Source organism: Zootoca vivipara, chromosome 1 (assembly GCF_965207765.1).
Source record: "Zootoca vivipara chromosome 1, rZooViv2.hap1.1, whole genome shotgun sequence".
NCBI classification, from domain to species: Eukaryota; Metazoa; Chordata; class Lepidosauria; order Squamata; family Lacertidae; genus Zootoca; species Zootoca vivipara.
The window spans coordinates 66589094-66614685 of record NC_142582.1 but is presented as its reverse complement, the minus strand read 5'-3'; the positions used below and the strand labels follow the sequence as shown (position 1 = coordinate 66614685).

Below are 25592 nucleotides of genomic sequence, written 5' to 3'. Positions count from 1 at the left end.
TTTGGATAAGTTGCTTTGGGTTGCCTTGGGCATGATAAAGCGACTGACAAATTTAATAAATAAATGAATAAATAATAAATGCATTTGTTTTTATAACATATACTCTGGCTTTTGATTCTCCTGCCAGAGATGACTTGGGAATTACTTTAGCATTAATTATGAAATTATGAATGACTTGGGAATTACTTTAGCATTTTGTGAGGCAAGCAAGAAGCAAAATGAGAAATAAGAGGTTTCAAATATCTGTGTTAAATGCAGAAGGCAAAAAAGATATCTGATTGTAAATATTACTGTTAATATGAATTGGAGAGAAATATTCTTCCTGTTCAATGGATTTTATTATGAAGGTCAGTCACTTTCATTTAACTAGATTTTTGAAATGTGTTCAATGTTACTAGTTGATACAAATTTAAAATGTTAGTTTGAGCAGAGTGGAAGGTTTGACTTTTATCTCAGCTGTGAACTCACTTGGTGGCCTTAGGCAAGACTATCCTTCATTACAAAGTACAGAGATAATACTGCCCTGCTTTACAGGATTGTTGTAAGGATTACTGAGATTATGAATGTGAAGTGGATTGAACACTCAAAAGCATTAAGTATGTGCTAAGTTGTTGTCCTCCAGAGCTCTCTTCAACTGCCAAGTCTACAAAATGGCCACTGGTTTCTTCCAATCATCCAACTACATGTCAGAGCAAAGAATTTAACAACAGATATTGATAGTACACGAAGAGTGTATAAATAGGGGAATGAGGACTAACCGGTCCATGCATATAGGAAGGAGTAATACCTAAAAGTATACCATCAGTGTTATGTTATGTAGCTACCTTGTGCCCCCAGGCATGAGGGAGGCAGAGTCTCATCACCAGTCTTGAAGTCAGATTCAGCTGCCAGTATGGTGGGCTTCTGTGCAAAGACTGGGGTGGGGTAGGGACCATCTTGTCTTTTGCTCCTGACAGCAAAACGTCTTTGCCAGTGCTGTCTGTAGACCATGTATTAAAACAAAAGGGGGCGGGGATAAAAAGTCTTTAGTATAGTATAAAATTTGTGCATTTTCAGAAACCATTTTAGAAAAGTCTACTAAGTTTGGCCTACTCCAAACGTTTGGCCTTAAAAACAAGTGCTGAGTAAAATCTAGGTAGCCAGGCAGCTGATTAGTGTTTTTCTTCTCACTTCCAGGTGTCAGTCAGTCTCCCCACCGCCTCTTCTATACCAACCAAGAAGCCCAACATATCCCCTCAGCGACAGTGAGGACTCCTGCCGCTCCAGCAGTTTCACCAAAGTTTCCGGCTCCAGGGTGCTCCTCAAGGAACGGACTAACTGTGGAGTTGCCTTGAGAAGCACCTCGAGTTCTGCCTCAGACACTGAATCTCCAAATCACCTCCTCAAAGCTGTCAGCATTGGCTGCTTGGACAAAAGGCTCTCTCTTTTCCAGACTGAAGACCAAAAGGAGGCCCCCAAGGAGACTCAGGATGGAGAAGCTGTAGGCAGCCGCCAGCTTACACGGAGCACTCTCTCCTTGGGGTCTGCAGCGAACCTCCGGAACCTCTCCCTCAGCAGGGTCAGCGTCCATTCCCAAGCACTCGATATCAGGCAGAAGATATCAGAATGGGAATGTCGGAAAGAGCCTTCCCCTAGGATGAGCGTATGCTTGGACAAGAGGGATGTTGGGGACAGGTCAGGCAGTGAGACTTGCTCCAGTATGTTGCCTTCTCCCTGCAGCGAGAAGACTTTTGACTACAAAGGGTTCCGGAGGATGAGCAGAACGTTTTCCGAATGCTCCTACCCAGAAACGGAGGAGGAGGAGTTCTTGGACAGAGATTCCTGCCACAGGTTTGAAAAGAGGCCGAGCAGGAGCGAGTCGGCAAATGCTTTCTTCAAGGGGAACGCAAGAAAAGAGAGCTCTGCCGTGCTGAACAGAATACAGAAGATTGAGCAGGCTTTGAAAGAACAGCCAGGCAGGGGTCTTCCTCAGTTGCCCAGTAGCTGCTATAGTGTTGACAGAGGAAGGAAAAAGTCTGTGACTTCGGGTATTGTGGAGGACTTGAATGAGAACACAAATGATAGTAAAGCAGGGAGTGTTATTTGTGGGAGTAGTCCAGAGACACCCACTGAGACTGATAAAACTAGTAAAATGCCACAAGGACTCAATGCCACAGTTAGTCCTGTTGGTCCTAAGCTGCTTCCTGAGAACTTGGCAAACACAGCGGTAAACCCTGTGCCCAAGCCCAAACGCACCTTCGAGTATGAAGCTGACAAGAACCATAAAAGTAAACCAAGCAATGGCCTACCTCCTTCACCTCTGGCTGCTCTTCCTCCCCCTCTTCCGTCAACTCCTGCTCCCCCTGTCACCCGGAGACAGAAAAAAGAGTCACGCTTCTACAGAAAATCCCAAAATAGGTAAAGATGGAAAGCTGTTTGTCATATATTCTCAAGATGCATCTCTTTTTAAGGTCACACTCTCAGCAGATAAGAATGAAAGGCAGTCTTAATTAGGCCACAGCTTTTGTGTTGTAGAATCATTGCCTCTTGTATCCTGCTAATCAGGGTTTTGCCAAGTGCAGCAAAACAAAGGACAGGAGTCTTCTAACAGATTCAGCTGCCAGAAGAACTTTTATTTGACCAACAACCACCATGACAAAAAGGAAAAATATGAGTTGTAGTCTCCATCTGTGGAATTGGAGAGTTATTAAATAAGGAGCAATTTTGAATGTACAGTGTAGGAAGTGTTTTACTGCTTTTATTTTTCTTCACAGTGACCCCATGAAGTAGGCAAGGCCTAAGGCCTTTCAGTGTGTTTCATGGCTGAGGGGATTTGAACCTGGGTCTTCCACCTGCAAACCTAACAATGGTCCATTGCTGCTATTTACACATCATTTGTGTGGTGGTGGTGGTGGTGATGATGATGATGATGATAATAATAATAATAATACCCCACCCATCTGGCTGGGTTTCCCCAGCCACTCTGGGCGGCTTACAGTATATATATGTAAATATAATGTTATACTTTAAAATTTAGGCTAACCACACTTGAAAGTCTTATACACCACTTTCCTCAATAGCCCTTGGTGTCTGTCTCCAGTGGATCATCCATACTGGAATCAATTTATACTGACTGACTCTCGCCCAAATGTGCCTTTCTCCTGAGCAGAGAGGATACAAATTCTCTTGGTGTTATGTCTAGGCTGTATTTACTCTGCACTAGAAAAATTAGACAAAGCAACAAACTGCAGTAATGTAACCCGTGTTTTGCAATCTGTACAAATTAGCTTATTTTGCACAATTTGTTCTGCTTATCCTTATTCTAATAGAATTTTAGAGATGCCCTATTGCTTATCACAAGGACACCCAACTTCTTATGAAGAAAACTAACTGTATTTAGGATGCTAACACTACAGAGGCCCAGCCCCTCAAACTGCAGTAACTCCAGCAGCTATAGAACAAGCCCTCTCAGAGTGCTTCCTTGCACACCACAGGAGGATGGAGATGGATCCTCCGCCAAATATTTAATCTCCATTTCCCAGCAGTGCTGTTACATATTATTCTTTGCCATAGCGTTATTCACAAGGAAGGGCAACGAGCTATGTATCATGCTAAAACACTTTAGACCACTGGGAGTCCTACTTTAGCATTTCCCTCAATGGCTTCTGAGATAGACATGAATGTGCATAAACTATTTTCAAAGCCATATGGATTGCAAACTTGCTTTTTATTTTTTAGAAAGATGATTTGAGATTCTCAGGATGCTGAACTGTAAACCCATTGGACCATCTCAGTGCTTGCACGACAGAGCCACATGCAAGCCGCCCAGAGTGGCTGGGGAAACCCAGCCAGATGGGTGGGGTATAAATAATAAATTATTATTATAAATTATAAATTATTATAATATAAGTGCTGTCTTGCAGCAACAATCTCTCATGGCCTTATATAATGTTGCCCTTGCATAATGTCTCTTTGGTATAGAAAGCAAATGGACAGAAACTTAAATGTAATGTTCACTGCCACTGTTGTATGTTCCATACTGCTAAGGCTGAGGAGTGCAAAAATGTTGATGAGCTGCAAGCAGGAAGTTCCAAGTAAATCACAGGATGTGGTCAGCAGCTAACAAGTGCCCAGAGGAGAAAGGCAGGATTTTCAGGAGAGGTCCAAGGAAACCACAGCTGTTAAGTCAGGAATGGGGAACTTGTGGCCCTTCAGATATTGTTGACTACAGCTCTAATCATTGGCCACGCTGGCTGGGGCTGATAGAAATAGAGAGTCCAACAACATCTGGAGGACCACAAGTTTCTCATCCCTGCCTTAAGTTAAGCGCTATTTGTATGTATGTATGCATGTATGTATGTATGTATTTTTGTCAATGTATGTTCTAGCTCATGGGCTAGTACAAAATATGCAAAACAAGAATGAAAAAGTAGTATGCTGAAACAGTGTTGAAAATCTCATCATGTTGGCTGAAAACCTCAATAAACCTGTCTTTAATGTTTAACTACCACCACCTTGGGGTTATGGCAAAATCACAATCTGACAAAACACATGCTGCATGGTTGGTACTTCAAAGCTCTGATACATAAGTAATTCAGTATTTTGTGTATTTTCTAAATGTGGCAAGAAAATGTGAATGTATGTTTTTAGATTTGATACGGAGCTAACTTTAACCAACAATCCAGTCACCGATTTGTTTTTTATGTTTAACCAAACAATATTATCATAGAATCAGACGCAGTGTGTGTGGGGGAGGGGGGAGACTCAGGGAGGAAGAGTATAAGGCCGCTTTCTTCTGATACCTTAACCATAGCTGCCAAGTTTTCCCTTTTCTCGCGAGGAAGCCTATTCAGCATAATGGAATTTCCCTTAAAAAAAGGGAGAACTTGGCAGCTATGACCTTAACCCTTGCTAGCATTATGGGTGGCATTCAGCTAAGCTTTACTCATAACAGGTCCATTGAAATTAATGAACAAGGTCCATTAATTGCAGTGGGTCTGCCTGAGTAAAACTTAGTTGAATGCCACCCAATAGCTGTACTGAGCTTTAAAGCACTGTTAATTAGGCAATCAGAAAATGATCCTTTTACATTTTCGCCACTCTAGAAAATCCTTTGAGTTTGAAGACGCTTCAAGCCTCCAGTCCTTGTACCCTCCCTCCCCAAGTGAGAATGGAACTGAAAACCAGCACAAGTTTGGATCTAAGAGCACTTTAGAAGAGAATGCCTACGAAGACATTGTAGGTAAGGACCTGTTGCGGCACACAAAATAGCTGCTTGACGTTGAGCAATTGTGGCCAGGCAGTGACTTGTTGAATATGTGCCCTGCTGTACAACAGCAAGAAGCCATTAAGTGAAGGGTAAATGGGCTGATACGTCAGAGCAAGCACATTACACGCAGACTGCAGGCAGGAGGTCTTGATTCCTTTAAACCTCACTGAGCAGTCTTATTGGAAACAGATTACTTGGTTAGCCATCACCATGTTTTTCATGGCGTAAATCATTGTTTGTGAAGACTTTGGCTGGGGACCCACTGTGGGCTTAGAGAATATAGAAGGAAAAATAGATGCAGGACTATTAAACAGCAGGGTGGTTCCTGGAGGAGGTGGCTTTTGGTCTATGTTTAGAGGATGTCTGTGTAAACTCATCTGCAGCAGCAGCTACCTTCCTCAGCACTCCTCATCTCTTTTCTCTGCCAGCTATATTGTTTTTTGGTGACTAAAAGTTCATCCCCGCTGTCCACTTCTGACACCTACAGAGAACAGCAGATTAATATTGCAAACAAAAGAAAATGTCTAACTCTTCCGTATCTATCTATCTATCCATACATCCAGAGGTGCCAGCTTGCGAGGGCAGTTGAAGAAGCCAACATCATGTGTGTGATGTCACGCAAGCGATTCTCAGGAGGTTGGGACAAACACGGCAGCCACATGGCTTCAATGGCCGAGTGCTCCTCCTTTGTTCCTTCTGGTGCTGCCATGGGTGGGAGGCTGCTTTGACCCTCCTTCCCCTCCCCTGTAGGAGGAGGAGGAGATGGCCACTGGAGCTGCAATGTGTTTGATACAGTGCTTTGCAGATTTTGGGGGGCGGCCTCTACCCCCAAAATATATGGGGGCTGGAACCCATCTCTCTCTCTCTCTCTCTCTCTCTCTCTCTCTCTCTCTCTCTCTCTCTCTCTCTCTCTCTGCAAACAAACAAACATGCTAAGTTTTATATTCTAGATGTGTATACCTATCCTTGTTATTGGTATAAATCATATGAAATATAGGCTAAGAGTGAAGATATATAAATGGAAACTGTTGCTTTTAAAATACTGATTCATTGGCGTTGGCAATGACACCTTTCTTTATCTTCCATGCCTTTCTTGACTTTTCTGAAGCAGCAATTCCCAAATGCACAAATTTGGGGAATGGCTTTATCTCAGTGGTACAGAACATGTTTTTTGCATGTACAAGGTTCTGGGTTAAATTCCTGACATCTCTAGGCAGGGCTGGGAACATAGCTGCCAAGTTTTCCCTTTTCTCACGAGGAAGCCTATTCAGCATAAGGGAATTTCCCTTTAAAAAAGGGAGAACTTGGCAGCTATGGCTGGGAAAGACTCTGCTCTGAAACCTTGGAGGGCCACTCACTGCCAGTCAGTGTCAACAATACTAGGCTTGATGGACCAATGGTCTGAACTCGTATCAGAAAGTTTCCCATCATCCCAAAACACTGAGTTGAAGCCTCAGTTATAAAGAGCTATTTATCATTTACAATCTTGAACACCTTGGCTCCTGAACAAATCAGTTCCTGAACAATCAAAACCCAGAAGTGAGTGTTCTGGTTTTTGAATGATTTTTGGAAGCTGAATGTCTGCAGCCAATCAGAAGCCAAACTTTGGTTTCCGAATGTTTTGGAAGTCGAACGGACTTCCGGAACGGATTCCATTCGACTTTCAAGGTATGACTGTATAACTAGAAGCTCTAGACAGAAAGAATTGTTTGAGTGTTATCTGAGCATTAGTTTTCAGATTGCTAGCGTATTTTATCTTATCTTGCCTTGCCATGCCACTCCAAGAGATAATATAATTGGCTGAAATAGCCAGCTGAGTTACTACATGTAAAAAGTTCCCCTCTCCCAGTTATCAAGACATGTCCATGTTCTGCAAAGTAAAAACTTTTGAAATATTTTCACCTGCCTCTGAAAGAGGCATGAGGGTGAGGTGGCAGCTTGACAGTTGCCTGACTCTGACCCACACTTTGGCACTGGAATGGTTTGGCATAATTGTGTCAGCATGCTCTGTCTCAGCCTCCTCAGGGAGTCCTGTGAATACAGCTATGTCAGAGTTCTGAGAATTGAAGAATCGTAAAGTTGGAAGGGACAAACCCCCTGCAATGCAGGAATTAGTTGAAGGTTTTCTTTCTCTTTATTCCGCCTTTGCTCATCATCCACTCCTACAGCACTTTGTTGCTCCTGTAGATGTGTTTGCCTGGTTCTTGCTGTATGAGTATCTAGTTCTACCCTATTACTATATTTGAAAATAATGCTGTGTGACTAAGGCACATAATCTTATCAACTACTATTCACACCTTCATTGTTACACAGCACACCCATGTTCAGGGAATATGTGTATCGGGAGCAGGTGAGACCTTGTCTGCTTGCCCTGCCCCTTGACTTCCTTGTCTTCAGCCAGAGCTCTGAACAGAACCTACAGGTGTATAACGGAACCCTTCTGGCTCCGACTCTCATAATCAATCCATTTGTAGGAATCCTAACTGTATACATGTTGGTGCACATACCATCTGTGCGTAGGCACTACTTAGATTTTGGGTTGAACTTGTAGAGGTTCAGATCAGAAAACAGTGGCACAACCAGTTGTTTCCCTCACCCCCCATGCATGCAGTAAATACAAGAACTGGGTGTTCTTTTGTTTCTTTGAATAATTAGACAGTGTGGAAAGAAATCTCTCCTTGCATTGTCACATAAAAGTGCAGATGATCTCACACTTTCTAAAAAATCATGATAGAAATAATAATAAAAAGGAATATATTATCTCATGTAGTGTTAGGAGATCACCGGTAAAGCATTACTTCATATACTGTATGTATTTATTAGGTCCAAGGCTCTGTACATGGCATTTTAGAAATGAAAAATGGTCATGAATAAGTGGAGAATTCAGTTAGCGGGCTCAGAGCAGCCGCAGGACTGCTATGCGTAGCCTTCTGCCTTACTGGATTCTTGGGTCGCAATCTGTTGTTGCTGTTCATTGGATGGGCCTTGTAACTTTTCTTTAAAAAACACTTTATTTGCAGAATTAGCAAATTTTGCCAAGGGTTTCTCTTTCTGTGTATCACCATGAATTTAAAAACAGTTGGCCGAGATCTGGTTGGAAGAGAGTTGGGTTGGTGTGGTTTGCACGTTAGAACAGATGCAGAGGTTCTTTGCAGTAAGCCTGGAACTGGCTTGGGAGATGGACTGCTTGAGAGAGGTTTCTCCTTGCCTGTTACAATACTATACCCAAGTCATGAGTTGGCCCACCCCATATCATGCGACAGTGTCATACAAAGAGAGTATGTGACATCTGAGAGAAGTTATGACCCACCTTGCATGAGAAAAGAGCGTAGTTTTTTCCTTGAGACATTGACCCTAATCTACAGTATGATTGGCTTGCCTGTAATGCTGAGATTTGGGGTGGACAGAAGGATCACTTCATCCGCCTCTCTTTATGAATGCTGGAGGAATTGTGTCTATTTTAATAATCGACAGTGAGACTGCCAGAGCACGTTGACTAAAAACATCCATATGTGTAAGTCCGAGAGACCATTCTGGCTGTCTCATCTTATTGACAAAAAGAATTCTGATTTGCTTCTAAATTCAGATACTTAAGCATTCAGTTAAAAATAATAATAATACTGCCTTGTATCTTGCTTACACTTGCCAATATGTTTTGTAGGTTACCTCACCCAACAATGCTGATTTTTTTATGTATATAAAAAAGCACCAACACTGAATAGATTGTGGCAGGGCAGTGGGGGGTGGTAAAAGATGTCTGTTTGTCCTTAGGAATATAGGAAGCTGCCTTTTACTGAGTCAGACTATTGATCCATCCAGCTCTTTGTGGTTTCTACTGCTTGGCAGCAGCTGTCCAAGGTTTTAGAAAGGAGCCTTTTCTTGCCCTCTCCAGACATGCAGTGAACTAAATCTGGGTGCGTGCAAAGTGAGTGCTTTTCTTCTGGCCTATGGCCATTCCCAAGGGAGCTCCTGTGGCCTTGAGACTGGCAGGACTTTGAACCTGCAGTCTTCTTACACAGAGTCATTTGTTGTATCCTTGGCACCACTGGCCCTGTAATGTGTCATTCTGGGAATTCTCAATGGTATCTTAAATCAATTATGCTCTTGGAAACATGCTTTACTAACATTTAGGCCCAATTTTCATGTATGTCAGTGCACATTTGCCAGTGAGAATGCAACCTCTACTCAACTCTTTATGCTTGTATACTCATCTGAGCATAAGTATACATATATGTGGAACACTCTTCAAAATACAAAGTTCTCTGGAAATCTGTAACCTGTCTATTAAGGTGAAGCAGGCTCTTCCCTAAGAATGCAATCTCTTGAACCTAGGGAACTGAAAGTCACCACCGTTGTCTGCTCACTAGCTTCAACAATGATTCATCTCCCCTGTTTCCAGTCTGCTTGCCAGTCTCAGTCCCATATCAGCCAGGACTGTGGTTTTGAAGGAGCAGCAGATTGTTCAAGGCTGTCTGCAAGCTCACACCTGCTTTGAGAAACACTATTTGTGTTGCATAGAAAATGCCTCTAAAGACAGAATTTTTTTTAGTTGCAAATCTGTTCTTTTAGTTATAGACTAATGGGCAGAAATGCTTTATGTGCTACATGAAATTCCTTTTGATAAATCCCTGCTTTCAGAGTGAACATGCTACTCCAGATAATTATATGAGGAATTCGGTTTTTCTTTTTCTTGGTGCCATTTTTCATTCTTGCCTCACTTCATTGTTGGCTTGCTTAGCTTTGCCTAGACTTGGCTTCCCATCTGCCACGCTTGACAGCCAGTGTGGCAAGACGTTTGCTGCACTGAGGAGCTGGCTGCATACCTCGGAGCTGCACATTGAAGGAGTGCAACCATCACAAACAACTCATCAGTGCTTCAACTCCCTAGCACATTATTCTTTATTTCCCCCAAAGTGTGTTGATTATTTTACCATGGCTTTCATTTGCTCTTACTTTGGACAAAACGTTGCACCATGTTGCCAACAAAACTGTTCTGCAGATAAATGCACTGGAAGCGGTAGATTCAGGAATTTAGGAAAGCGTTGTTTTTTTTAAGACAGTTGACCTCCATTAAGGACCTGTGGTTAGAATTCTCATATTGCAAAATGCTGGATTTAAGAGGTGTGGTCCTATCAAACTGAAGCTGAAGTAAAGTCTGTTCTTTTCCTTCAACACCTGTGGGAGAGTGATTCAAGCCTTGAGACTTCATTACAGTACTTGAAGGATAGCCTCTTCTCATCTGTCCCTACCCAGGCCATGAGGCCATTAGTTGAGGCCAAGTGCTCCCACAATCTGAGCAACAGGGAATGGCCATGAAGGAGAGGACATTTTTGATGACATCTCTCCAGTTGTGGAATGCCCTCCCCACCTGGTGCCACCTTTATTATCCTTTTGGCACCCTTCTTTCCCCAGGCCTTTAAAATCTGTTTGTAAACGGCTCCAAAGCTTTAACATACTAATCTCCACATTCACAATGGTGTCATGATATGGTTTAGCCCTGTTGAGGTGATTTTTGTGGCTCTCCTTATTTTGATTTTATGATTATGACTGAATTTCTTTTAACCTCTGCTATGTTGTTTGTGGTGGTTTCATAGTGTGCTGGTATGTGACTTTTTCTGCAGGGGACTTCTGTGTTTTTAACTTGTTTGTAACCCATTCCTTATGGGGAAGACAAATAAATGCAATAGATAAATAATATGATAAAATGATTTGTCATAGAAAGGGAGGCTCATTTAATTATATTAAAGAATGGATCTTGAATGTTAACTCAAAAAAATCTCTACAAAAGTTTTCAGTGTCTATGAAATGTCTGCTTGGCATCAATATAGCAGGATGGGTTTTACCTTTCCAACAGTTTAGAATTTTATTTTCTCATTGTTATTTGCTCTTATATACTACTGTATTCCTAAGTCTTCAGGTGTCAAACTTACATGTTTTAATGCTTGCACCCTAATAATAATAATAATAATAATAATAATAATAATAATAATTTATTATTTATACCCCACCCATCTGGCTGGGTTTCCCCAGCCACTCTGGGCGGCTTCCAACAGAAAAATAAAACACAGTGATCTATTAACCATTAAAAGCCTCCCTAAACAGGGCTGCCTTCAGATGTCTTCTAAAAGTCTGGTAGTTGTTTTTCTTTTTGACATCTGATGGGAGGGCGTTCCACAGGGCGGGCGCCACACAGCACTGAACATTAGGAGAAAATGTTGTATTGGTGCCATCTCCCCAAAGCAGATAACAGTTTCAGATGAGTGATTTCCTTTAGCACCTTAGTAGTCAAGGAGAGGGTTACATTTCCTTCCTTCTATTTCCAGCTGATGTTGTTTTAAAAACCTGCTTGTTAAATGCAAATCAAAGCTAATGTCCCATCTACCGTAGTTACTATTTTTTTTTTGCACTTGTTACGTTTTGAATTTCTCATTTTTCAGAACTGATTGTGAAACACTAGCTCGTTGTCCTTTTCTCTGGGCAGTCTCTTCAAGATATCATCATAGAATTTATGGCTTCATATTTATACTCCACAAAGACTGAAATTCCATTATTATTATTATTTGCTGAAAATAGCCAAATAAGTTTCTAAACTATCCTTCATCTGAACTGGGAGGTGTCTTGTCTCCGGGGTTTGTGAGTTCCAGTACATTCTATACATTTGAATTCCATGCTACTGAGATAATGATCAAGGACTGCCAATTGAACCATTTTCTATTGCAGCAGCTGTTCAAGGTTTGTCATTAAAACGATTCAAAAATATTGGTTTGTGTGCAGTACCCTTTAAAGCACTGCTTACACTTTAGATAGTGAAAGGAGCATACCTTAATTAAAAAATACTGTAATAATATCTGTAGGTTAGTTTATTCTAAATGAATAAATAGTGAGGAAGATCTGTAATTATTTCATTTCTCTGCCACTGGCCAGAATTTTTCATTTAAGTTGCCGTACATTCTTTAGCCCTCTCTGTTAATTTATCAGTCTGGCTAGACTTGCACACAATTGATGGGAGTTGGAGTCCCTCACCATGTGGAGGGCACCAAATTGGCTACCTGTGTGTGGAGGGGGGGGGGAAGGATCATCCAGTTACACCAATAGACAGTCGATTCAGGACAGGCGAAAGGAAGAACTTCCCCACGCAACACTTCCTTGGAATTTCCTTCCACAAAAGGTAGTTTTGGCCACTAACATAGATGCCTTTAGAAAATGATTAGCAGGGGCGGCCTGTCCTGCTTTGCTGGCGGAGGTGAAACAGGAAGGTGCCTCCGGCCCTCCCCTGCACACACTTACCAAGGTCACATGGCTGCAATGGTTTCTTCCAACATATTGCCAGAAGCCGCTGCAGCAGGATCCAGTTGGCTGCAGGGGTAGGCAGGGTGTCCCCGCAGCTGTCTGCCACCCAAGGTGGCTGCTTCAGCCCACCTCATGGGCTGGTTGTCCATCATGATTAGACAAATTAATGGAGGCGGGTTGGTTTTTTTAAAAATGCCATGATAGCTAAATGGAACGTTTCGTTTCAGCAGTAACATGGTGGAAGCAACAGAGGTAGGCGGTTGCCATCGGGCCCTTATTTGTGAACTCCTGGAAACATTTGGCTGGCTGCTGTTGGGAACAGGATTGTGGACCCTTGGTTTGGCCTAGAAGGACTTCTGTGTTCATATACTGTAGTTGCTGGTACCAACTCATCTCCTGTATAGTTGAGCCCGGAGGAATTATTTAAACCACGGCGGTCCAACACCTGGCCTGAGGGCCGCAGGCAGCCCTCAATGCCTTTTTGGCAGCAGCATTTGACTCCACCCCCCCCAGCCCTCCCACTGCCTTTCCAAAGCTGGGTAAGCAAGGTGCTGGCTTTGGGCAGGAGCAGTGAGAGCTCTGACAGAATGGCATTCTCCTTCCCAAAACCTAGTTAGTGCTTTCCCAGCTTTGGGAAGCATGTACGAGGGCTTTAGGAGCCTTCCAGAGCCTCACACCTCCTTTCCAAAGCCCAACACCTCGCATATCCAACTTTGGGAAGATAGCATGAGGGCTGAGGGGGAATAAAATCTTGGCCTTGCTCTCTTCCACCCCCACGGATCAGGGCAGTTTGCAGCCTGCATGTTCTGTTTCAAAGTTGGACCGCCCTGATTTAAACATTGACTAAAGCCTAACTTTCAAAATTACTGAATTCATTACAAAAAAATAAAAATAAAAACGGGCATGCCTGCAGTCAGGCCTAAGGTCAGCTTTTCTTTATGGTTTTGTTTTTATTGATCCATCAAGCTTTTGGATATTTCTTACCTAGTTGAGTGACCTCCTTTGTGATTTATATGGAGGTTACTCAATATTTATTTTTATGTAGGAGTAGCATTTCCTTTAGATATTGTAAACGTTTGTAGAAATTGGAAGTGAGAAGGTTACATGAATGTTGGTGTAAGGTAACAGCTTCTGCTTGAGTTCATCATGACTATACCTATGCATTTCCCCCTATTTTGCAAAAAGATAATTTGCTCCTTTAACTCCTGCGCTATAAGGTGACAGGTGATAGTTAACAACAGATTTACTAAAGCATGTGATCGGACAATGACATTCTTTTTTTACCATTCATTTATTACAATAATCTGTATCCTGTCTTTCTATGCACATGCCTGGTTCACATGATGCTTTAAACCAGGGACGTGGAACTGTTGGTCCTCCAGATATTTTTTTGAACTTCAACTCCCATCAGCCTTAGCAAGCATGGCCAATGGCCTGGGATGATGGGGGTTGTAGTCCAGCGACATCTGGCGGGCTCAACACTTGCTTTAAAGCCTAGTTAAACCAAACTCTGGCTTTAAAGGTGATCATGCAGTGTGCTGGTGCTTGCTGCTCAAATTGTGGGTGCTCTTGGCTTATTCCTCACTTCTCCTTAGCTGCTGTATCTAAACTGGGGCTTGTGGTTTCTTTCCAAACTATGAGTGATAACAATAGTAACCAAAATCTGTTCTTGGTTTACCGCTCATGGTTTGTTTGGGCAGGGGAAAAACAAATCAGAAGCCCTGGTTTAAATGTAACCCTAAGGCTTACAATGGCTTAACTCCTAGCAGCATGACAGGAGCGGGAGTGGGAGAATAACAAAGCACCCATGATCTCAGCAGTGCACACCAAAATGCTCCACATTCACCTTTAAAACTCAGACTGTATTCATATTTCCAGCTTAAACTGCAGCTAGGCCATTCTTTTTATTAATTCAGATTGAAGCAGGTTTTGGGGGAAGCATGTCAAAATGTAGTATTTCCTAAGAAATTATTTCAGATTGAAGCAGGTTTTGGGGGAAGCATGTCAAAATGTACAGTAATATTTCCTAAGAAACAAGAGGCATAGCTGCCAAGTTTCCCGTTTTTCGCGGGAAACCCCCGTATTTTGTTACCATTTCCCGCTGTTATCCCGAATTGATTATATCCCGTAAATATCCCGTAAAGCTCCTGCCGGCGGCCATGTCCCAGCTCCCCGGCTGTCTGTGCATGTCGCAGAAGCGATTTCTGGTGCCCAGACATGCAAACACGGGACATGCGTAGAAGTGACTTCCGGTGCCGCTCTGCCCATGTCTGGGCACTGGAAATCGGGCGGCGCCAGCACCGGAAGTCGCTTCTACGCATGTCTGCGTAGAAGCGACATCCGGTGCCGCGCAGCCGCTGATCCCGGATTTTTCAATCTGGTAGATGGAGGGTATGACAAGAGGATATAGATGGATTTGGATTGTGGCTGACGTTGTGTGTACATTGCTTCCTAAACCGACATTGGGAGCGCACTGGATTCAGAGTAAATGGGAGTGTGTTCATAGCCATTGTTTAGTGTAACAATAATTAAATTGACATGCAAACCAAGCCTGAGTGTGCTTAAGGCAGTTGCAAAACAAAACAAAAACCATTTTCCATTATTTTTATTATGAGAGCCAATTGTAACTCTCCGATTTGCAATTCTACAAACACATTTTACAAGGGACATTGTCTCATTGAGCTCAGTAGGACTTCTGGGCAGTGGTGCAGTTAGGTAATTTTAGACCTTGGACTTAATCATCTTCACACACACACACACACACACACACACACACACACGGTAGATAGCAACGTGTGTTCCTTCACTTCAAAATGTGGTGAGCCAGCCCTGCTGTGTTTGGGGGCCATTTTGCTCATTCTGCTGAGCAGGGACCCTGGACTCCTTCTCCAAAGCCCTGCCCTGATGGCATCCCTACTCCTGAGTAAACACACAGAGGATTGAATTGTTAGTAATTTGCCTGGTTCTCCTGAAAGTAGCTGTGTGTTTAACGCTTTCTTTTACATTCATGAATAAAGCTTGACAGAGCTGTAGGGACTCAGAAAGCAGTCTTGTGAAATCGCTAGAGGGGAAAAAAACACACCACACAGTCTTTCATAGCCAAAATTTCCTCCAAGTACTTCCAGCTGCACTTGGAAGGATGAGTCACGCTGGAAGCTAAGGAGGTTTTCTACAAGCCTTTTGCTTAGTTCACATGATTTTTTTTTATTTTACATTCCTATCTGTTTTTCTTTCCTTTTTTTAAAAAATTGTTAAGGAGATTCACCCAAGGAAAATCCGTACGAGGATGTGGAGCTGAAAGCCCGTAATGCAGGCCGAAAATCCCAGCAGTTCTCAGAAAGTTCCCTAGATACTTTGCACAGGATGTGGACTCCGCAGGACAGGAAGTACACAACACCTCCACAGGTAATACAGCATGTCCTAAAGAGGGCTGGGCTATGCTCAGACCTTGTGTTTAGATGTGAACGTGTTTTATTTGTTTTTTGCAAAAGAACTAGCCACAGGAGCAGAGCTAGGAAAAGGGATACTAACTTGATGAACTTGATGAAACCAAAAAAGGTTATTAGAAAAAATAGAATCATTTTGTATATTTGCTGTAAAAAAGGGCAGCTTTCAGTTTATATACATTTGCTGTAAACATGCACTTAAATTCTGTGATGCTATTTGATACTTTATACCGTTATAAAGTTTGTTACCCTTTGAAAGTTAGTAACTCCCAGAATGAGTCACTGAATATTCTGTCAGTTTCAATAGAAGATAGGCAAAGCTCTGGGTGTTGTTGTTTTTTTAACCTAAATTATTATGCATTGTCAACCCAGGCTTTAGATCTAATCTACTAAAAATAGTGTTAAAACAGTGAATGTGTCATTAGATGGGAAAATGGCAAGGCTCAGCAAGATTTTCTTTAGACAAATAACTGCTTTAGCTCCTCATCTCCCAAACCAATAGAGTTGCATTCACTACTATTACAGTTGTGTGGAATATCCCCTTGCATTCATGTGCCATTTTCTGATTTTGTTCATTAAATTTGCTGTAAACATTGGGGTGTGTGTGTGTTAATTTTTATTTCTTGATTAGGGGAGGTTCACTGGGACAAAGTCTGAGCCAGACAAGTAAAAAAGAGAAACACCTGCGTTGACATATTTATACAGTACATAGCTAAGGCACAGAGTCAAAATGCTTTCCTAGCATCAAATTAGAATCCCATAGCACTGCCTGAGTTCCAAAGTGTTACATGGGCCATACTTAACTCCAGTTATTCAAGCAGATGCCTTCCCCTGTGGTGTGTCTGCATCTTGGAGGTGGGTGAAAATGGTTTAGGTGGCTCCTTTCAATGGTTAAGTTTATTCCAGACCTTAACTCTGAGGCCATAAGGTGTTTTTTTTTAAAAAAATATTGGGTCTTAAACAGAGAAATGTGGGGAGAAAAGAACTCCCTTCAGGAGTTACCTGCCATGCATTCTGAGAACATGCAGAAGCCACACATGCTTGCTTTGCCATGCAAGAGTCTATGAATGTTTCACTGAATGCATGTAGCTTTCCCCTCAGATCTTCTCCCCAGTTAGCCAAGTTTTGGGGTACAACTGGCAGGGATAGGGGCCTTTGGGGTGGGGCTGGAATGTCCTGCTCTCCCCTCTATGCATTCTTGGAATGCATGAAGAGCAACTTCTGAGGGGACTAGAGTCTCTATCAGCTGTGAGAAAGGTGAATTTCATCCTATTAGGAAAGGGATTTCAAATAAAACTCTCAATATTGTATATCTGAAGAAGTGTGCATGCACACAAAAGCTCATACCAATGACAAACTTAGTTGGTCTCTAAGGTGCTGCTGGAAGAAATTTGTTTCGACTACGGCAGACCAACACGGCTACCTACCTGTCTCAATATTGTGACTTTTATACATATCTATGGCACGACCGCACTGTGTAGGATTCTGGTCACTGAACCTAAAAAAAATACAGCATAGAAAAGGGCAAATGATAAGGGGTAGCTCCACTCTAAGGAAATATTTTGTTTACAGCCAGTTTAGGATAAAGATGAGTAAAGTGGGGGCATGATACAGGTTTATAAAATTATGCATGGTGTGACAAAAGTTGATAGAGAGAGGTTTTTCTTCTTCCTCTTATAACACAACCTGGGGTCATGAATGGTGGGAGATTGTGATATACAAAAGGGAGTACTCTTCACACAGAATTATTAATATATGTTTAGTGGAAGGGAGGAAAGACTCTGTATTGTCATATCTAAAAAGGAAGGGATGAAATATTATTCTAGCTGTGCAATCCTGACCATATTTACCATATTTACTGTGAAGTAAGCCCCACTGTGTTCAGTGGGATTTGTTTCCATGCAGGTGTTCATAGAATTGCAGCCTAGAACAGTCAACTGCCAAGGACTGAGTTCTGTGGAAGACATCCCCAGTTAAAGATTGCAAGCCAAGAGAGTGATGGGACTAGAAGGGCTAATGTTCTGAGCTGGTATAAGGCAGCTCATTATACTAATGGCAGAATGTAGTCTTTTTCAATGAAAAGGGCAATTTTGTCTCTAACAATCTCTCCTTATTTAATGTTCACTGAAGCTCATTTGAGGTCTTTCTGCTAATTATATTAAAAATTCAGTGAAGGCCCGGCATGGTTGGACTTTGCTGGAATAACTGTGTTTCTATGGGTGGAATTTATGTTTCCTCCAAAATTATACTGTAGAGCTGGAAAAGGTGCACAAAAAGGCAACCAAAATGATCGGGGGATAGAGTAACTCACAACAAATGAAGTTTACAATATTTGGAGGCTACTGAACTTTTTTAAAAGGGAGGGGTTAGGGGGGGAGCATGATAGAAGTGTGTAGAATTATGCATGGAGTAGAGAAAGTGGACAGACAAAAGTATTTCTCCATCAGTCGAAATACTGGAACCCAGAGTCATCCAGTAAAGCGAATTGGTAGGCAATTCAAGACTGACAAAAGTAAGTACTTCTTCATAAACTATGGAAATCACTTCAACAGGATGTGGTGATGTCCACCTATGGATGGCTTCAAAAAGGAACATAAGGCTATCATTGGGTACTAGACAAAATGGCTACACACCATTTCCAAGATCAGAGGCAGGGTGCTCCTGAATACCTGTGCCTGGGGGTTATGAGCAGGCGAGTACTACTGCTGTCATGTCCTGCTTATGGTCTTCTCATAGGTACCTGGTTAGCCAATGTGTGAAACACAATGCTGGATTAGATCAGCCTTTGGTCTGATCCTGCAGGGCTCTTCTTACTTTCTTATGCTTACTTCTTAGCTACCTTCAAAGCCCAGCAGCCAGTCACTAAGAATCGGAAACTGGTCAGAAAGGAGAAGCCATCGTGTACCACGGTTACCCAAGAGACACAGTCATGATGACATGCTGCTGCTGGCCCAGCTTGGCATTCCCTCCTCTCCATCCAGCCTGAATGAAGACAGTTTGAGTACTACCAGCGAACTTCTTTCCACGCGCAGAGCCCGAAGGGTGCCAAAGGTGGTTACTACGAATCAGTCATGATGTTGCTTTTTCTTACCCTTGGTGTAATACCCCAAATTTAGTACTGTTGCTGGAGGCAGTGTTCCCTTGAATGCCAGTTGCTGGGATTCACAACTGGACAAAGTGCTATTGCTCTCAGGTCATGTTTTTCGATTCCCCATAGTCCTGATTTAGCAGGCCTCTTATGTTCTTACTGTGAGAGAGATTGGATCCTTTCATCTATCTATCTATCTATCTATCTATCTATCTATCTATCTATCTATCTATCTATCTATCATCTATCTAATCTATCTATGGAATTATTATGTGCAGGACCTTCAACCTGTTTTCCCCCCTCCCTTTATCCACATGACCAGTAAAGAGATGCTCCTACTCTATGCACAACAATGCGTGTGGGAATACCTGGGATGTGAGGGTGGGAAAGTCCCTGAGGTTTTTGTGTGTGTATGTACTGCAGCAACCAACTTCAGACTGAAAGGTAAAAGCACTAAAACAGGCATTGCTTACACTTGTGGTGTGAAACACATGTATATCCAAGTAACGCCTGCCGTGGCCATGTGGCCTTCTAGCTCTCAATAAAGGGAAAACAACTGCATGAAATATCCACAAAGACATCTGAACTGCAAGTTATGTTGTTGGCATAGTGGGTGTCTGCCTTCGCCACCCCGTTTCTGGAAAAGACTTTTTGGGTGCATGTGTGAAAAGGGGCAATTATACGCTTTCCCTTAATCTCTACAAACTGGTGCATTGCTCTGTTTTGCTCAAATTATAATGTGAGTTGCAGTTGACCTGCTGCTATTTATAATCCATGGTTTGTGCCTAAAGTTTTTTGTTTTTGTTTGTCATGGTGGTTCCCAAGGAAATTGCAACTGATCTAACATGGGTCCTATTGTTTATATCTGTGCAATTCAGATAGCTGTGTCATGGCAGATTTGAAACAAGCCTCAATTAAAGTTAAGCTCTTGCAACTTGGTAAAAAACTTACAAATCTAAGAAAGAGACGGAATAATTATCTGAGCAGTTAGAATGAACAATAGCTTATTTATTTATAATGGTAAATGTAGTATTTTCCTTATATGTTTAACTATTTCCTGTGCAGTTGTGTTTAGTACATTCTTAACAGAACTTCCCCTCCCTCTCTTCTCCCTGTTCTGGGTTTCTCCCAAACCCTTTGGAGCAGATTTGGAGAGGGCAGAGGGTGTGCTGAGAGGAGGGGAGGTAGTTAATACTTCTCAAGTGGAAATTATCGTGCTAACACATCCTGCATGCTGCCCTCACCCACACACCTTTTTTATTCTCCATCCTGACAAGCAAGAGTCATTATTGGAGTTCAAGTGCTGATTTGATGAAGGCTAATTGTTCTCCTCTTCTTTTACAGCTTGTACAAAGGATCAATTCTATCTATAGTGCAAAGAGAGGGAAAAAAAGATTGAAGAAGCTTTCAATGTCCAATGTTGAAACAGCATCACTGAGAGGTATATCACGAAATCCTTTTTAGCATCCATATTTCATTACAGAAGTCACTTTTACACTGATATATTGTATAATAAATAAACAGATAGACCTGCAAGGTCAGGTGCTTGTTTCTAGCACAAAGAGTGTGCAAACCAGGGAATTGCAGCCAATTAGGGGTCCCTGGTGTGCATCCTTCAGCATTTAGAAATGTCCATCTGCCTTTCACATTTTGCACATTTAGTGCAAGAGACACTAAGCTACCAGATTTTTAGAAGACATATGAAGGCAGCAATGTTTAGGGAGGCTTTTAATGCTTAATAGATTATTTTATTTCATTTTTCTGTTGGAAGCCGCCCAGAGTGGCTGGGGAAACCCAGCCAGATGGGCAGGGTATAAACAATAAATTATTATTATTATTATATTATTACTAGGGAAATGTAGCCATAGCTGCAGCAAACCTGATTGCTATATAAAGTGTGAAGCGGCTCTCAATGTTTCCTGGAAGGTGCCAGCTAATTTCTGCAGAACTGAAGTGCACAAATGTGCCCACGGTGAAGCCACCCTCAGCCATTGATTTCTTTCTATCAACTTGTTGCATATGCAACAATATGAAAGTAAAACCAATTAATAAAACTGGATCCTGTGTGCATACTCTTTCCAAATGAATGTTTTTAACATTTCTTATGGTCTGTGCATGTCATGTGCATCTTTGCATGTGCATGTATGCCAGTGTGTGTGCCAGTGTAGCAGAAGTAACAAGAGTTCCTAATGGTCCTGTCCTATGAGATGTACCACTCCAACACCAAGACATGAAAACATAGAGGGCATAGGAAGTTGTCTTGTACTAAGTGAAGCCATTGGTCCACTCACATTGACTAGCAGCAGCAATCCAGGGTTTCAGACAGGGTGCAGAGTAGGGAGATGTGGGAGACTAAACCTGGGACCTTCTGTATACAAAGTATAGGCCTTTCCACTGACCTATGGCCCTTCCCCTATATCTAGATCTCAACTTAGCCTTGCTGCTGCTTGCTGCTTGCTCAGTTGTAGCTGCTCCCTGCCCATGACACATAGCTGTTTGCCTGCTTAAGAGCAACCACATGCTGTGAATGAGTCACCAGCCTAGCTACCAGTATGCCCAGTTACCCAGGTGGGCATTCGTCAAAAAATTAATTCATGTTATTCATACAGATTTCTGGCTACTAGAGCTTTCAAGGTGTCCCCCTTGACTTCTCTGAGGTGTTACAATCTCTTTTCAATAAAAATAATTTGAATGGGAAAGTGTCAAACTAGTTTTCAAAATGCTTCCTCAAGCAGCCTGGAAATTACTTTTTTCTTAAAAGACTTCCATAATCACGAAACATTTCTACACCGAGATCGCTTGACCGTGTATTTTCATTGCAGGACATAAGGACAGGCATTATTTTTATTTTTATTTTGCAAACTTAAGAGCAAACCTGAAGTTTCCTTCTGATAATAGAATCCTTTTCTCTCTTTCAGATGAAAATAGTGAGAGTGAGAGTGATTCAGATGACAGGTTTAAAGGTGAGAGGCTCAGCATTCCTTATCTTCTAGTTGCTTTACTATCCAATGAAATTAAATGGGAGGCAAGGTGGTAGAACTACAGCTGCCCCTTACCACATCCCATTCCATCCCTGACAGCAGAGGCATGTGAGGGTGGCGATGGAGCAGCAGTGGCATGCCATCAGGGGTCAGCAAACTTTTTCAGCAGGGGGCAATGAACAAATTCCTATGCCCCACAAGTAACCCAGAGATGCATTTTAAACAAAAGCACACATTCTACTTATGTAAAAACACCACAAATAATCCAGAGATGCATTTTAAATAAAAGGACACATTCTACTCGTGTAAAAACACGCTGATTCCCGGACCATCCGTGGGCCGGATTGACACAGCGATTGGGCCGGATCCGGCCCCCGGGTGTTAGTTTGCCTTCCTATGCTGCTAGGTGCTGGCAGCACTGTGTTCACTTGGATGGGACAGGGTGGCCGGAAAGGTCAGGGAAGTGCATCAGCATTCTATAGGTGCATCCTGGCTGCTACTGCCAACTTGGAGCTCTCCGGACTTTGCTATTGCCCTGGTGCTCCTGTTGCTGCTGGCTGAGCACCAACACATACGCTGCTGCTGGTCTTTCAGGATCCCCTGAGCTTAAGAATTGGCCTTTGGACAGGTGCAGTGGGGGTGCAGTAGGGAAGAAGCAGGAAAGCCATTTCATTGTTCTTAGGATGTTTGCATTTGACAAAAGAAATTATTCCCATGCAAGGCCTTTTACCAAGGATTGGTAACCTCCAGCCTTCCGTGATAGTCTTGAACTCCAACTCCTGTCATTCCTCACCATTGGCCATGCTAGCTGAGGATGATGGGAGTTTTAGAGCCCAACGGCACCTGTAGGGCCATGGGTTTCCCAATCCCTGCATTTAGCCAATAAGAGTATAATAAGTGGTGGTCATTGTGATGGACAATTGTAACACTAGTTTTCCCAAATGCTTAAAGCACTGATATGTTACATCAGTAATCATTATATATAGCAAGCTTATATAATATGCCAGTACTGTCATCACCCTATTATAGATTTGAGGCAGTAGGCATTTAAGGTGAGAGCTACCCCAATACATTTGTGACTGAGCTAAGATTCAAATCATAGACTTCCCAGCTTGGAGCACCTGCTCAGAACCAGCACTCTCTGCAGCTTATCTTCTTTTTACAGCTTTTTTTTAGCATGGAGCAAATTAATTAAGATGCACTAAATGCAAAGCTTCATATAAAAGAATGGTTTTTTTAAAATAATAATAAGAAAAGTGGTTGATATGACCATCACTTTAAAATTCTTTAAAGACAATGATGATGATGATGATGAAATGATTGTGAAATTGCTGGGCACAGTTTCTCTTCTCCTTAGCCGTCTTTGCCGCTTTTGTTTTTCTAGCAGTCTGGAGCATCTTTGCCAGTAAATCTGTTTTTATGGACTTATTTCCCAGCTAGTGCCAGAATCTGCTTTTATTCCAGTGAATTTTCTGGCTTTAGGTTTATACAGATTGCTGTGATATTTGTAATCTGAGGTGCAGCAGAAATGGATGGGTGAAACTGCAGCTTGTTGCTGCTCCTTCTGTGGGGCCTTAAAATTATTATTGTATATTTGTTATTGTATTTTTCCCCAAAAGGTAATGCCCTTATATTACCTTGGGGTGAGGGTGGGGCATACACTCCAAGAGGAGCTTCCTTTATTTCTGCTTTTTAAAAAACAATGCTATCATCAGTCTAGTCCCTGATCTAGATTGAGACCACTGCAGGGAGCAAAGGGTTAAATCTCCCCCCTAATACACACCCTCATTCAAAACAGGCCCCTCATATCTACATGGGGGGATGTGGGGGGAGAAGAGAGAAGGGAAAGTTTTGTTGTGCAAGCAGAAGTCCTTGTGTAGGGCTTCCACTGACAGGAATCCTTAGTTGAATCCCACCCAGAGGACTTTATCACATCAAGTTTGAAACATATTTGGCAATATAGACCTGATTCTAAAGTGATGTGAGAAGCTATTTTATGTATGCTTGTTTGTTAATAAAGTATAGGGATCCTTACGGTTCACAGCCTGTTGCATTTGATGCTATAAAGTCAGCTGACTTCGTAAAGCTTGAGTAGGTTGTATTCCTCAAGTTTCTTTTCAAGAACGTTTATCGCTTCTGTATTTGAGAAGGCTTTCATTTATGTAGGAAATAAGGATATGCAGAATTAAAAGTGAACGTGCTTGGGCTTAGCATCTCAGAAGCTGCCAAGTAATGCTTCTTGCTTCTTTTCTAATATTAGCTCACACCCAGCGCCTTGTCCACATCCAGTCAATGCTGAAGAGAGCTCCTAGTTACCGGACTTTGGAACTGGAGCTGATTGAATGGCAGGAACGTGAATTGTTTGAGTATTTTGTGGTAGTTTCTCTTAAGAAGAAGCCCTCTAAAAATACTTACCTCCCTGAAGTCACATATCAGTTTCCAAAGGTAAAACAACAACTTTATTGGATTGCCATCATTATTGTTATTGTAGCTGTTGACTGTGGTAGCATATATGGGACACTGTTAGGCACATGCATAACTTAAAAATAGACACATGTCCAATTTTAAGACATTACTATAGATGGGTGGACATTATTATTTTATATTCCACATTAAATTTATATAGTCATCTATCAATAAATATTCTCTAAGTGGTTTACAAACAAAATTTAAAATGATGCCAGTTTTTATTGACCTTGTTTATGTTGTGGATGTTTTGATGAGACTTTTTATTGGAATGCTACCGCTGCTGTGTTATTTTATTTTTTTCTAAACTGCTGTGAGGTCATACTGCTGTGAGGTTTCAAACAAAGGGCAGCCTAGAAATGATTTTAAGTAAGTAAGTAAGTAAGTAAGTAAGTAAGTAAGTGGTAAGTAAATAGGGTGGCTGCATTCACACAATATGGCAAACTATAGTAAATGTTTTTTCTGTGAACATGGGAGATCGCTTCACTCCTCTCTTATCACAAGCTGAAACAATAAATTGCAATCCCTGGCTCAATGTTATGGGAGAATGTAACACTCTGTAGATCAGGCACCCCCAAACTCGGCCCTTCAGATGTTTTGGGACTACAACTCCCATCATCCCTAGCTAACAGGACCAGTGGTTAGGGATGATGGGAATTGTAGTCCCAAAACATCTGGAGGGCTGAGTTTGGGGACGCCTGCTGTAGATAGTAGAGATGTGTTCACGGTGATGGTGTTACAGCTTGGATCTAGGGAAGAAGGAATTGCCACAGTTCCTTTCTATTCTGTAGAAATCGTTCTGCCCTGAGGATAGGATTTTGGGAGAGTGCGGAGCACCATGGTAGGGAGGCAGCAGCATGGAACTCCCTTGCAATAGGCATCACTTTCACTTGTCCTTTCGTTGGATACAACCCACTGACTTTTTCTCAAAATTGGCCTATTGAAATGAATAGCCTTGATAAACTTAGGTTTTTATTAATATCACTGGGTTTACTCTAAGTTAGTTGAATACGATCCATAAAGTCAGTCTTCTTTGCCTAGAGTCAAGATCTCATAAGGCTAATGGAATCAGG

The 25592-nt window shown here is 42.0% G+C and overlaps 1 protein-coding gene across 13 annotated transcripts in view; it reads left to right on the top strand.

The window, feature by feature from the left end:
- DENND2B (DENN domain containing 2B) overlaps positions 1–25592 on the top strand; it is a 138785-nt gene that overhangs the window by 80990 nt on the left and 32203 nt on the right. For 6 of the 13 annotated variants that reach the window (XM_035119635.3, XM_088667078.1, XM_035119627.3 and 3 more), the window contains 7 exons: positions 1177–2397; positions 5085–5221; positions 15795–15943; positions 18820–19035; positions 20417–20513; positions 21991–22035; positions 24314–24498. In XM_035119635.3, coding sequence (XP_034975526.3) covers positions 1177–2397; positions 5085–5221; positions 15795–15943; positions 18820–19035; positions 20417–20513; positions 21991–22035; positions 24314–24498 — 2050 coding nt within the window. The remainder of the gene's footprint in view (positions 1–1176; positions 2398–5084; positions 5222–15794; positions 15944–18819; positions 19036–20416; positions 20514–21990; positions 22036–24313; positions 24499–25592) is intronic. The other 7 variants (XM_035119670.3, XM_035119663.3, XM_060275820.2 and 4 more) reach the window with 4 other exon arrangements.